Genomic DNA, 14,113 nt, shown 5'->3' with positions numbered 1-14,113 from the left:
GTAATGACAAGGCGGAGTGAATGACCAGTGAAATGGTGTTGTATCGAGGTGTTTCTGGCTGTTGCAACTGGGCAGGTGTATCACATGTCACCCATATTGAAAGAATGTAGAACAGTTAAGACACCCTACCCCATATACTGTAGCTCTCCCATTACCTATACTTTCTGCCCATGCTCTCACATACTCCATAATGGGACACATTCAATATTGCGTCCTCGAACTATCTCTATGCTCTTTGCATAGCTTGCAACCTCAGTGAATTTCACAAGCAAGTTCAAAGGATCTCACTTCCGTATCACCGCCTTTAAAGTTGAATGTGTTTAAACAAACTGTGTTTGTCTAACTCCGACCATATGCAACCCATGCATGAATCAATTTGAATGTCAGTTTACATTGGGATAGTCTGATTGATTAATTTATTGTGTTATAAACTTGTAAATCATTATCCACTTGAGGCGCCGTTGACTTAGGTGTCCATATATTTGCCTGAGATATTGCAGCCAGTCAGTCTTCTGGAAGTGTGTCAATGTGGTATCGTGTTAGTTTTTTGTAGTGTGCACAGCCCAGTGGAATTAATATTGCTGGAGTTTTCTTATTTGCATTGAGTTTTCTCGTGTAGCTAAACGTTCGTGTACCGGATCAAAAAAATAAGAAGAAATTTGCTCAAGCGTAGTTAGTTGGCTTGGACACGAATGAAATCTTATTCCACTGTTCTCGTATCTTTAAATTTTAATAATTGAAATGGAGTGCCGTGTGTTGTCTGTTCAGAGTCATGTGGTCAGGGGATACGTCGGGAATAAATCGGCAACATTCCCATTGCAGGTAAGAAATGAATATGTTTACGTTGCTTGCAGGGGGTTTGCAATATGTGCACGTTTGACAGCTCTGCTCGACTAGCCTAGCTGCTGAAGATTCTGAGAAAGGGGAGAGAGTACAGGAGAGATTCGCAGAACTGGTCAGATTAGCAGAATAACAGTCACGTGTGCATACAGTAATGTGTTTTAGCATTCAGTTAGTGTATTCGAATAGAAGAGGTAGGAAAAGCTCAAAATAGTCATGCAGAATAACTGAGGATACAGTGTACGCAACCTGTTCATTCAGGCATAATCAATACAATGAATTTTATGATGTTATACTCAAATGATTGTGTGTGTGTTCATTAAGAAAATCGCATAAGACCACAAAAGTTAAGCATTGTTATGAGCTGTTTGTCTCCTGTCAGGTGCTGGGGTTTGAAGTGGACTCCATCAACTCTGTGCAATTCTCCAATCACACAGGTATGTAGGCCTACAGTGCAGTAATTCCACAATAGGCTACTTATATAAAGCACACCAGAAGAAAATTAAATCAAGAATCAAATCCTATCCCACCCCACCCCACAGACCATTAACCCCATAGGATATACCCATATGGAATGGAAGAATGTCTTTGGATCCTTTTAGGTCCGTATCAGTAGCCAATATTGTCTTGGCCCACATTCAAGATTTCAGTAAATGTGTTTAGTAAGCACAGTGTGTAGCCTAGCTATAGTGGTCTGTAACACTAGTCTCATCCTCTACTTTTTGGGGAGCTCTTTTTTTAACCTCTCCTCCCCCAATTGTAGGGTGAATACCCTTCTGTTGTAAAGCTCAACAGTGTTCCACTTTCACTCAGAGAAGAATAATCAAGCCTTTGTGCTTATCCAAAATTAGTTTTTGGCTCAAACATGTGCAATTCACAAACCCACTGTGTCTCCCAAAACACTTTTTCTAAAGTTAGGTTGTAAAATACTGAACTTTTGGAGTAAATGATGATACAAGGATCCCATACATTACATGAAATCCAAGTTCTCTGTAAGGTGTTGGAAATAGGCCTAGTCCATCAATTAAATGCAACTGTATGGAACAAAGGGAGATACTGAACTGTTAAGTAATGGGTTCGTAGAGTGCATACCATTCATTCAGAGATTGAACACTGGGATGGTTGTTTTTTAACTTCTAGTAGGCTGCAGTAGCTATGGTAGCTCATGCTTCACCTTTCAATATGGGGGATGGCAGTGGATGAAGTGGACAAAATGTTCTGCCGTGAAACAAGTTCCACATACAGCCTACAGATCTCAGCCCAATCTGTTTAATTAAACAAGCTATAGGAACGGACTATGGTGCCCAATTAGATATCTTCCTTTACTACAGCGGAGCTCTGTTTTTCCTTTACTTTTCCACATCACCCCCAGAGTCCCCCTTCTCTCTGATCTTGGGTCTGGGCCAAGAGGGCCTCCTCTAAACTCAGTGGGAAGCCTGTGTTGCCTGGTTGGAAATGTATTCCGCTCATTCATTCTTGATCGGAAATGTATTCCGCTCATTCATTCTTGATCCTGGAATGTCTCTTCATGATTTAACATACAGTTGAAATCGGAAGTTTACATACACCTTAGCCAAATACATTTAAACTCAGTTTTTCATAATTCCTGACACATAATCCTAGTAAGAATTCCCTGTTTTAGGTCCGTTAGGATCACTACTTTATTTTAAGAATGTGAAATGTCAGAATAATAGTTGAGAGAGTTCAGCTTTTATGTCCTTCATCATGTTCCCAGTGGGTCAGAAGTTTATTTACACTAAATTAGTATTTGGTAGCATTGCCTTTAAATTCTTTAACTTTCGTCAAATGTTTCAGGTAGCCTTCCACAAGCTTCCCACAATATGTTGGGTGTAGTGAGGTGCGTACTGGCGGCAGAGAAGTCAGGCGCAGGAGATCGAAAACTGATTTAAAACGGTGTTTTTTTAATATCCATAAACCACCGTAAACAGAATAATACAATAAATGGGTCAAACAAAACCCAGTAAATACCAGCATACCGTTACATAAGCACTACAAGAAACCATTACCGACAAGGACACGGGGGGGAACAGAGGGTGAAATACACAACATGTAACTGATGGAACCAGGTGTGATGGAAGACAAGACAAAACCAATGAAAAGTGGATCAGCAATGTCCGTGACTTCGACCGCCGATCGCCGCCCGAACAAGGAGAGGGACCGACTTTGCGGAAGTTTTGAAATTGGGTGAATTTTGGCCCATTCCTCCTGACAGAGTAACTGAGTCAGGTTTGTAGGCCTCTTTGTTGCACACGCTTTTTCAGTTCTGCCCACAAATCTTCTATGGGATTGAGGACAGGGATTTGTGATGGCCACTCCAATACCTTGACTTTGTTGTCCTTAAGCCATTTTGCCACAACTTTGCAAGTATGCTTGGGGTCATTGTCCATTTGGAAGAACCATTTGCGACCAAGCTTTAACTTCCTGACTGATGTCTTGAGATGTTGCTTCAATATATCCACATGAGTTGCCATACTCATGATGCCATCGATTTTGTGAAGTGCACCAGTCCCTCCTGCAGCAAAGCACACATGATGCTACCATCCCCGTGGTTGGGATGGTGTTCTTCGGCTTGCAATCCTCCCCCTTTTTCCTCCAAACATAATGATGGTCATTATGGCCAAACAGTTCTATTTTTGTTTCATCAGACCAGAGGACATTTCTCCAAAAAGTAGGATCTTTGTCCCATGTGCAGTTGCAAACCATAGTCTGGCTTTTTTATGGTGGTTTTGGAGCTGTGGCTTCTTCCTTGCTGAGCGACCTTTCAGGTTATGTCGACATTGGACTCGTTTTACTGTGGATATAGAGACTTTTGTACCGGTTTCCTCCAGCATCTTCACAAGCCATGACATAATTTTCTGGAATTTTCCAAGCTGTTTAAAGGCACAGTTAACTTAGGGTATGTACACTTCTGACCCACTGGAATTGTGGTACAGTGAAATAATATGTTTGTAAACAATTGTTGGAAAAATTACTTGTCATGCACAAAGTAGATGTCCTAACCGATTTGCCAAAACTATAGTTTGTTAGCAATACATTTGTGGAGTGGTTGATAATGACTCAAACCTAAATGTATGTAAACTTCCGACTTCAACTGTATAAGGTTGTGTTCACCATATTTGTTATCTGACTTACAGGAAAGTACAGTGCAGTTTAAAAAAAGTTCAGTGATTTGCTCTCCTGTCTGTTAGAGTTACGAGTAATCAGGTTATCTCGCTAAAGTGAAACCTGAATGTTCACTACCAACAGGGAAGACTAACACAGAGTGCTGGTGGGGAGGACAAGGAAGGGGTGACTGTAGATAGGGGAGAGATACTGTGGGGAAAAAAGCAGACAGACATTTTGTAGCCCGATAACTTCACTCTGGCCTCAATAAGGAGTTTTTGTGCATATAAATTATTTGTTGATGGAAATTAAATATGTGATGCTTCAAGTGCATGTGCAGCGTTACCTTGGAGCTCAGCCCACTGTGTCCACACCCTATCACATTACTGACCAACTGTTTATTGAGTACTAGCCCATGCTCATGACCTACTATCATTTCCCTTGAATGTGTTCAACTCACATTCCGGGTTAGAAGTGAATAAACACATTCCTTATATGTTTGAGCTCTAAAAACACAAGACTATACTCTTTCTTCCCCTGCAGGTGGTTTATTGGAATATGTTTAGAGATTATAATCGTTGCTAGCCTGTTTCTTGCTCGGTTGTGAATGTATTTTTTTATATTTTTTTTACAATTTAAATGAGCTACTATGTCCTCAGCCCAATGTCAGAGAGACAGATGCTAGAGGAATGATTGATGCAGGTAACTGAATTCTAACAATGGAGATTGTAATCAGTCTTCCTCTGTCAGAATGTTTGGTTGTCTCGGCCTCCATTCGTCTCTCCCAACAATCTCCCAAATCCAAACCCTGATTAACTGCTCGACAACTTCCACTTAACTTTTCCTTCTGCTGGTCATAAGAAGAACACAACTAGACTATATAATGAATCAAATGGCTACAGATAGAGTTCTGTACCCCAATTTCCCAGGCTATAGTAGAGTAGTAGAAAAATAGTAGAGCCCGACCGATTTATTGGTTCACCGATATTGGCCTTTTTACCACTGTGTCGGCCAATAATTCCAACAATAACCGATTTTCAATATATAGGATGAAAAAAAAGGGACTCTTGTGCTTATCTGACCACTTGAGGCCATTCTCATGATGTTGTTATTGTCACAATGTATGAAATTAACATTTGAAGCACAGTTATTGGACAATTGCTCTTTTGGATGGCAATTTATGAGAATTCAATTTGGAAAAATTACACTTTCATCTCCCCGCTGTAAAACAGTATATTGGCAGATTCGAAAATTATTCGTAAAGAATTCAGACCCCTTGACTTTTTTCACATTTTGTTATGTTAGTCTTATTCTAAAATTGATTAGGAAAAAAAACAATTTATCCATTTACACACAATGCCCAATAACGATCAAGCAAAAACAGGTTTTTAGAAATGTTTGCAAATATATGGAAAATAACTGAACACATTTACATAAGTATTCAGACCCTTTACTCAGTACTGTGTTTAAGCATCTTTGGCAGCTATTACATCCTCAAGTCTTCTTGGGTATGAGGCTACAAGCTTGTCACACCTGTATTTGGGGAGTTTCTCCTGTTCTTCTTTGCAGATCCTCTCAAGCTCTGTCAGGTTGGATAGGGAGCGTCGCTGCACAGCTATTTTCAGGTCTCTCCAAAAATATTAGATTGGGTTCAAGTCCGGGCTCTGGCTGGGCCACTCAAGGACATTCAGAGACTTGTCCCGAAGCCACTCCTGTCTTGTCTTGGCTGTGTGCTTAGGGTTGTTGTCCTGTTGGAAGGTGAACCTTGGCCCCATTCTGAGGTCGTGAGCGCTCTGGAGCAGGTTTTCATCAAGGATCCCTCTGTACTTTGTTCCATTCATCTTTCCCTCAACCCTGGCTAGTCTCCCAGTCCCTGCCACTGAAAAACATCCCCACAGCATGATGCTGCCACCACCATACTTAGCATACCAGGTTTCCTCCAGACGTGACTCTTGGCATTCAGGCCAAAGACTTCAGGGTGGTATGCTGCTGGCAATATATACTGTATAATGGTATAGTTCAAATTTGTCCCCACAAAAATCGGAATCGGACCTAAAAAAACATATCACTCAAGCTCTAAAAACATATTTAAGTTTCTGTGCATGTGCAGGTTTTTTAAATTTTTATTTTTATTACATTGCTGAGTGCCCACTCCGGCTGCATATGTAGCTGCGGTGCAGAGTGTTCCGTTGCCGCTACCCCTTCCTTGATCGCCTTTGTCTGGTCAATGGTGTTGCCTACAAACTGCATGTTGTGCACAAAACTAATGTGTGTGTAAAATAACACATGCACAGAACATGTTCTGGATCCTTAGCTTTAAGAAAGCGGTTCCTGGAGGGGGGTGTGGGTGAAAACTTTGTATCCGTAGCCATGGACTATAATGATTGATAACTGGCAGATCAGTGTTTCTATAATCACCTTAGCAACCAAGTCTTCCTCCCTGGAATACCTTCAAAGAACCCAGTCTGGCCAATTTACCAGTCTACACTATCCTTCCATAAACAATAGCCTGCTAATACCCTTAACTCTTAATTCCGGGTATTAGCAGGCACTTGCAGACTTGTCAATCTGAGTGAAGTCTTAAGGTTTTCTGTTACCTCTGACCATTGACCTCTTGTTTCCAAGGTTACGCTCATTGGAAAGGGCAAGTGCTGACGGCAGATGAGCTGAACGTTCTCTATGAGGGTATCAAACTCAATAACGTCAACCATTATGACTACGTCCTCACAGGTGAGACAGATTCCAGTTTCCATTGTCAATATGGATTCTGCCAGTTGAGCAGTTTTTTAAAACAATTATATGTATGTAGGAGTATTACAACTGTGTTGACCTTTAACCTATGTTCTGTAAAGATTCTAATCAGTTAGTTTTCTTTCATGTTTACACATGAGGTGTGTGACCTTTGCATTACCCATAGATCTTCTCTTCCCCAAGGGTACACCAGGGACACATCTTTCCTAGAGACAGTGGTGGACATTGTTCAGGAGCTGAAGAGGTTGAACCCAAAACTGGTGTACGGTGAGTAACCATTGCTACGCAGACGTGTATCCCATATAGCTACACACAGTAAGGCTCGGGATGAATGTAGAGATTGGATGTTGGTGTGCTCTTACATGCTTGCTTTGTGTTATCAGTGTGTGATCCAGTGATGGGAGACCAAGGATCTATGGTAAGTATACCATGCTTATAGTCATTTTATTATAGTATTTCTTATCCTTGCTTATTATAGTCATTTTACTTTTATTATTATATAGTTCTGTTATTCTTCAAACATGTTCACAATATGTGCAATATGTAATATGTGCACTCATGAACCTACTACCCTCTTCTTTTCCAGTATGTGCCTGAGAATATACTGCCTGTTTACAGAGACAAAGTCGTAGCAGTGGCTGATATCCTCACACCCAACCAGTTTGAGGCAGAGTGAGTACACTTGCTACTAGGACACATTGGGTTGCATATATTAAGTTGCTATGTCAATGTGCCACACAACATGCCATAACGTAGTTATCACAGAACAGTGACAGAATGAATGCCTACTGCAGTATTACTACCCAAGAAAGAAATCATGGTAGTTGTTCTTAGACCTTTGCAAAATAACCCTTATTGGTAAAAAAAAACCTTTGATCCCTTATGTTTTATTTGTAGAGCAGCAGACCAAACCTTTCCCCAGCCCGTTAAGTGAACACTGTGCCCTGGTTTATGCGTTCGTCATTACACATGGCTTGACTTGATTTGCCCTGCATACGAGTTCACCCTCTGGACAAATGTAAAATAACATTGGCCAAAAGAAGGGGCCATTTTTTCCGCAGAGCATTTTGATGTGTGTATTTATGCACTTATGTCTTGAACCTCTGCGTGTACTGTGTGTGCATAACCTATGAGAATGTGTCTCTTAGGCTGCTGACGGGGAGGAAGATCAGCACAGAAAAAGACGCTCTTGAGGTGGGTTCCATTGTCCATCACTTAAATCTTGTAGAGCTAATACACATTAAGATGATGATGGTTGTAATGGTTAGGTTGATGATGGTGGTGAAGATGAGGATGGTTTTAATCTTGACTGATGGTGGAGATGATGATGTTGATGAGGGGTCCTTGCTCTCTCAGGTGATGGACCTGCTCCACCAGATGGGCCCTGATATGGTAGTCCTCACTAGCACAGACCTGATATCTCCTCACGGGGACCAATTCCTAGTGGCCCTTGGAAGCCAGAAGATAGGTAAGGCAAGGGTCAGAAGGAAGGGCTCTGACTGGTAAAGAAATGTGTCCCTGTAGGTTTTGGATATTATATGTGAATGTTTAACTTGACATGTTAAAAGGTAACAAAGACTCATACTCTCACTGTGTCCTTCAGTGAGAGCAGATGGGACTACGTCCACCCAGAAGATTCGGATGGAAATACCCAAGGTGGATGCAGTGTTTGTGGGAACAGGAGACCTGTTCGCTGCCATGCTGCTGGCCTGGACCCACCACCACCCCAAAGACCTGAAGGTCAGTAATGCAGAGATAACAACCAAGTTCCATTATCATTTACTAATGTAATAAATGTGGTTTGGATGAACTAGTCTCTTTTCTTACCTACTTTGTCATCTCTCTTAGGCTGCCTGTGAGAAGACTGTCTCTGTCCTGCACCATGTTATCAAGAGGACCATTACCTATGCCAACAGTAAGATGATATAGAAGTCTCTGCCTGTCTGTCTGTATGCCTGTCTAATTTATATTCATCTTTCTAATATCTCTCCTCTCCATCAGAGATGGCCGGCCCTGGTAAGAGACCCAGCCCTGCTCAGTTGGAGCTGAGGATGGTCCAGAGCAAGAAGGACATTGAGTACCCGGCCATTGTAGTGGAGGCCATCGTCTTATAACCCAATGCCTCGTAAATAGACATAGGATTTTTACACCATGAAATGTAATTTGACTTTGCCTTATAGGATCTCGTAGAGAGCACTATGTTTTCAGTCTGGGTATTTGCCCTGCGCACCGCACACACTCTTATACTTAATCACTGCCACGTGTCTTTACTATGACCTGAGTATTGTCACCCATTGGAAACATGGTAGATGGTATTAGAGGACCGAAAACAGGGTGTGGGTATTACCGTACATCAGAATAGAGAAGTGGAGGTATGGATACCTGATTGGCCCTCAATTTGGCATTGGCATGGCATGGGCCCTGAGTTTCCCCTGACAATGTGAGCTGACCAGGGAATTCTCTGAGCCTCAGTTATGGGTTGGGGATAGATCATAGGCTTTTATCAGATACATTGATGCATCAACATGAGTTGTGCTACCATGATCATGTTATGCAATACTAATCAGTGCACATTTGATTGTTGGATTTTCAATTGTCAATGTTTCATTTTAGGCAAAAAGTATATCATTTGATATTTTTTTATTATGTAAATGATTAATAGATGTTCATTTTACTTGTACTATTAATGTACTTTGTCTGTCCTAATACTAATACTTGTTATAAAATTCCTAAATGTCTAACACATTTCAAACTGAGGTACCAATATTTGCACAGATAGTCTTGATAAACATGTTAAACATTTAATGATTACAATTAATGATATTCATGGTCTTGATTGGCTCACTATTTTCATATCCTTACTAGAACACAGGCCTATGTCGGTATGAAGAACTACAAATTGGCCTTAGCAGAGTCTGTTAGAGGAGTATGTTTTGTGTCTGTGCCTGCAAAGGTAATTAAATAAATCTTTACACAATGTTAGATCAGTGCCAAACTTGAAACTATCTCTGAGATGGAGTGAATATAATAAATGATGAGGAATAATAAAATATTAGTATTTTAATTAATCCATGGGTCTCTGTAGTTTCTTCAAGTGTCTCTAAAGTGAGGGCCTTCTGCACCTGTTGCTATTGCTCCCTTGGGTGGGATTACAATGAGATCAGTAGTTTTTTTTTCTTCTGTTTAACGCTTCGAGTCCTAGGGGCACACTGTAGCTTTAAGGGACATTCTCATTGGAGTATTAATTGATCCCACAAGTATTGGAGCCTTTCTGCCAGCAGTGAATTTCTATTTTTGTGTTAGTGCTTGAAATAATGGATATAATATGCCACAGAAGGTGAATGTTAGAGGTTATATAAATAGATTGTTGGAATATTACAGATAATTAAATTACTGGCTGGCTGGGGGCCTAGGGGCCTGTTGTATTCTGGTGAGATTAGGAGCAGGTAACACAGCCTCTGATCGCTGCACTAATCCCAGTATGGATAGTTTTCATTAACCCAAATTAACAGGCAGGCTGAGTAAAGAAGCTCACGCTGTGCCAAGGAAACACCAACCAAGTTGATGAGTCATGCTTTTTGTTTGGGGTGTCTGACCGTAACTGTGCCAGGCCTGTCCGCCCAGCAACAACACCGGAGCTCAACTGGAGGTCTAGGAGACCGTGGTTAGTTACAGTAACCAGCAGAGGGCGTCAAAGACAGTTATCCCTGACCCATCCCATGCTGTACATGACTACAGAGGACCATCAATAACCATAAGGGGATAGCATGAATCTTATTGATTGTTGGAATGGGTATTTAGAAAAGCACTTTATTTGGCATGTGTGAATATTGGCAGTCATGATGTATAGTGGGTTGACTTACACTGCATTGTTTTAAAAAAGCCTTATGTGGGTGTAGTTCCCTGTACTGTATTACTTCAATGTATTGTCTCTTTCACCTCTGTGTGATGATGATGATGATGATGATGACTGTGACTAACAGTTAAGCAAGAAAATGGCACATTCCCAGAGTGAAAAAAAAGGCTCATAATTTGTCTGTATCTGAGCTACTGTGTGTCATTCATTGTATATAAACCTTGGATTGCTGATGTTTGGACTGACCAATGGGAGGCTTTGAAGCCACCAATCGGCCATATCCTCCACAGGAATTCATAATGTGGAAAATGTCAAGGGTTCTGAATACTTTCCGAATGCACTGTACTTACAATCCAGCACACACATACACACTACATACTGTACACTCACAGACACAAAACACACACACATTCATATTGACGCCACATACTGTGCACAAACTTTCACGCTCTCCACATATGCTGCTGGTACCCATCTATCCGGATTGACTAGTCAGCTTTTACCCGTACCTAGATGCCTTCAGAAAGTATTCACACCCCTTGACTTTTTCCACGTTTTGTTACAGCCTGAATTGAAAATTGATTAAATTGAGATTTTGTGTCACTGATGTACACACAATACCCCTAAGTGTTTAACATGCCTTTTAAATGAATACCCCATCTCTGTACCCCACACATACAATTAATTATCTGTAAGGTCGCTCAGTCGAGCAGTGAATTTCAGGCACACATTCAACCACAAAGACGAGGGACGTTTTCCAATGGTTCGCAAAGAAGGGCGCCTATTGGTAGATCGGTAAAAAAACAGAAGCAGACATTGAATATCCCTTTGATCATGGTGCAGTTATTAACTACACTTTGGATGGTGTATCAGTATACCAAGTCACTACAAAGAAACAGGCACCTTCCTAGCTTACTTGCCGGAGAGGAATGAAACCGCTCAGGGTTTTCACCATGAGGCCAATGGTGACTTTAAAACAGTTACAGAGTTTAATGGCTGTGAAAGGAGATAACTGTGGATGGATCAACAACATTGTAGTTACTCCACAATACCAACATATAAGACAGAGTGAAAAGAAGGAAGTCTGTACAGAATAAAAACATTCCAAAACATGCATTCTTTTTTGCAATAAGGCACTAAAGTAATACTGTAAAAACTGTGACAAAGAAATTAACTTTTTGTCCGGAATACAAAGCATTATGTTTAGGGCAAATCCAACACATCAGTGAGTACCACTTCATATTTTCAAGCATGGATCATGTTATGGGTATGCTTGTCATCAACAAGTGCTAGGGAGTTTTTGGGGGGGGGATAAAAATAAACGGAATAGAGCTCACAGGCAAAATCCTAGAGGAAAACATGGTTCAGTCTACTTTCCAACAGACACTGGGAGACAAAATCACCATTCAGCAGGAGAATTACCTAAAACAAAAGGCCAAGTATACACTGGAGTTGCTTACCAGGACCATATTCAATGTTCCTGAGTGGCTTAGTTACAGTTTTGACTTAAATTGGCTTGAAAATCTATGGCAAGACTTAAAATTTGTCTGTCGAGCAATGATCAACCAACGAACTTGACAGAGCTTGCAGAATGTATAAAAGAATAATGGGCAAATATTGTACGATCCAGGTGTTCAAAGTTCTTAGACTTACTTAGAAAGACACAGCTGTAATTTCTGTGGTGATTGTAACATGTATTGACTCATGGGGTTGAATACTTATCCAATCAAAACATAGGCCAGCAGCATACCACCCTGCAACCCACTGCTGGCTTGCTTCTGAAGCTAAGCAGTGTTGGTACTGGATGGGAGACCAGATGCTACTGGAAGTGGCGTTGGAGGGCCAGTAGGAGGCCCCTTTTCCTATGGTCTAAAAAGACATCCCAATGCCCCAGGGCAGTGATTGGGGACATTGCCCTGTGTAGGGTGCTGTCTTTTGGATGGGATGTTAAACAGGTGTCTTGACTCTCTGTGGTCACTAAAGATCCCATGGCAGTTATCATAAGATTAGGGGTGTTACCCCAGTGTCCTGGCTAAATTCCCAATCTGGCCCTCATACCATCATGGTTACCTAATCATCCCCATTTTACAATTGGCTAATTCATCCCCATCCTCTCCCCTGTAACTGTTCCCCAGGTCTTTGCTGTAATTGAGAACGTGTTCTCAGTCAATTTACCTGGTAAAATAAGGGTTCATTTAAAAATGTGATGTTTTATTTTGTATTTTGTTTACAAATGTTAAAATGTTCCTTCCACCTTGAGTATTTTGTGCAGATCATTGACAAATTACAATGTAATCAATATTAATCCGACATTGTAACACTGGAAAATGTGGAAAAAGTCAAGTGGTGTGAATACTTTTATGAAGTTATTACCTCAACTACTTCGTACCCCCTCGTTGCTCCTCGTAGCTCCAGAACCGCGTCTATGATTCTATGAGGAAATAAATGATGGAGAGATGAGAGTTGCAGGCTCATGTCTATCAGAGTAGAGGGAAATAAATCACAGAGCGTGAATATCATTCTAGCTATGTGCAAGATACAGGCACGCTTCTCTCAATTCAATTCAAGGGCTTTATTGGCATGGGAAACATGTGTTAACATTGCCAAAGCAAGTAAGGTAGATAATATATAAAGTGAAATAAACAATAAAAATAAACAATACAAATTAACAGTAGACATTACACATACAGAAGTTTCAAAACAATAAAGACATTACAAACGTCATATTATATATATACAGTGTTTTAACAATGTACAAATGGTAAAGGACACAAGATAAAATAAATAAGCATAGATATGGGTTGTATTTACAATGGTGCGTGTTCTTCACTGGTTGCCCTTTTCTCGTGGCAACAGGTCACAAATCTTGCTGCTCTGATGGCACACTGTGGAATTTCACCCAGTACATATGGGAGTTTATCAAAATTGGATTTGTTTTCGAATTCTTTGTGGATCTGTGTAATCTGAGGGAAATATGTCTCTCTAATATGGTCATACATTGGGCAGCCACATCAATGTCCACGCGTTGGTCTATATAGTCTACAATGTTGAGCAAATTATAATCCCGGGCCGGCCCAACACGAATCAATTATCTGTCATATTTTCACATTATATTTTTATGGGGCAGCCAGGAGAAGTACAGAGGAGTCAACTTGAATTGGCCTAACTCTGATTGCTTTTATTATATTAATGTATTGTTTACATTGCAAACAGTGAAAAGTATTGTTCATGCCACGAGAGGTACCAGATCCTAGAAAATGGGTTCCGGAACGAAACAGTCCAAAACTGAGCGGTGCGGTATCCGGCACAAATTAAGCACCGACTACATGTTAATGTTTTTAATAATGTATGTAAATAGTAAATTATTTAGTCTGTATTGTATTTTTCGTTATGTGTCGCTCGGACCCAAGTAAGACTAGCTGTCGACATTGGCGTCGGGTAACGGGAATCCTAATAAAACTCAATCAAAAAATCTATTCATGGGAACCGCCAATTGACATGAACTGTTTCATTCCGAATATGGGTGAGGGGCCGGACCGGAAG

The 14,113-nt window shown here is 40.8% G+C and overlaps 1 protein-coding gene across 1 annotated transcript; it reads left to right on the top strand.

Moving 5' to 3' along the window:
• Positions 1–488: 488 nt before the first annotated feature.
• On the top strand, positions 489–9,780 carry LOC135519422 (pyridoxal kinase-like). Its single transcript, XM_064944637.1, has 11 exons — positions 489–822; positions 1,223–1,277; positions 6,589–6,693; positions 6,898–6,981; positions 7,098–7,132; positions 7,301–7,386; positions 7,863–7,908; positions 8,071–8,182; positions 8,318–8,454; positions 8,563–8,629; positions 8,716–9,780. The coding sequence occupies exons 1-11, from the start codon at positions 742–744 to the stop codon at positions 8,826–8,828; spliced, it is 921 nt and encodes a 306-aa protein (XP_064800709.1). The 5' UTR covers positions 489–741; the 3' UTR covers positions 8,829–9,780.
• The last annotated feature ends 4,333 nt before the right edge of the window (positions 9,781–14,113 follow it).

The sequence above is a fragment of the Oncorhynchus masou genome, chromosome 29, assembly GCF_036934945.1.
Source record: "Oncorhynchus masou masou isolate Uvic2021 chromosome 29, UVic_Omas_1.1, whole genome shotgun sequence".
NCBI lineage: Eukaryota > Metazoa > Chordata > Actinopteri > Salmoniformes > Salmonidae > Oncorhynchus > Oncorhynchus masou.
Note: the sequence above shows the minus strand (reverse complement) of the source record. Positions and strands in the feature narration are given on the sequence as shown.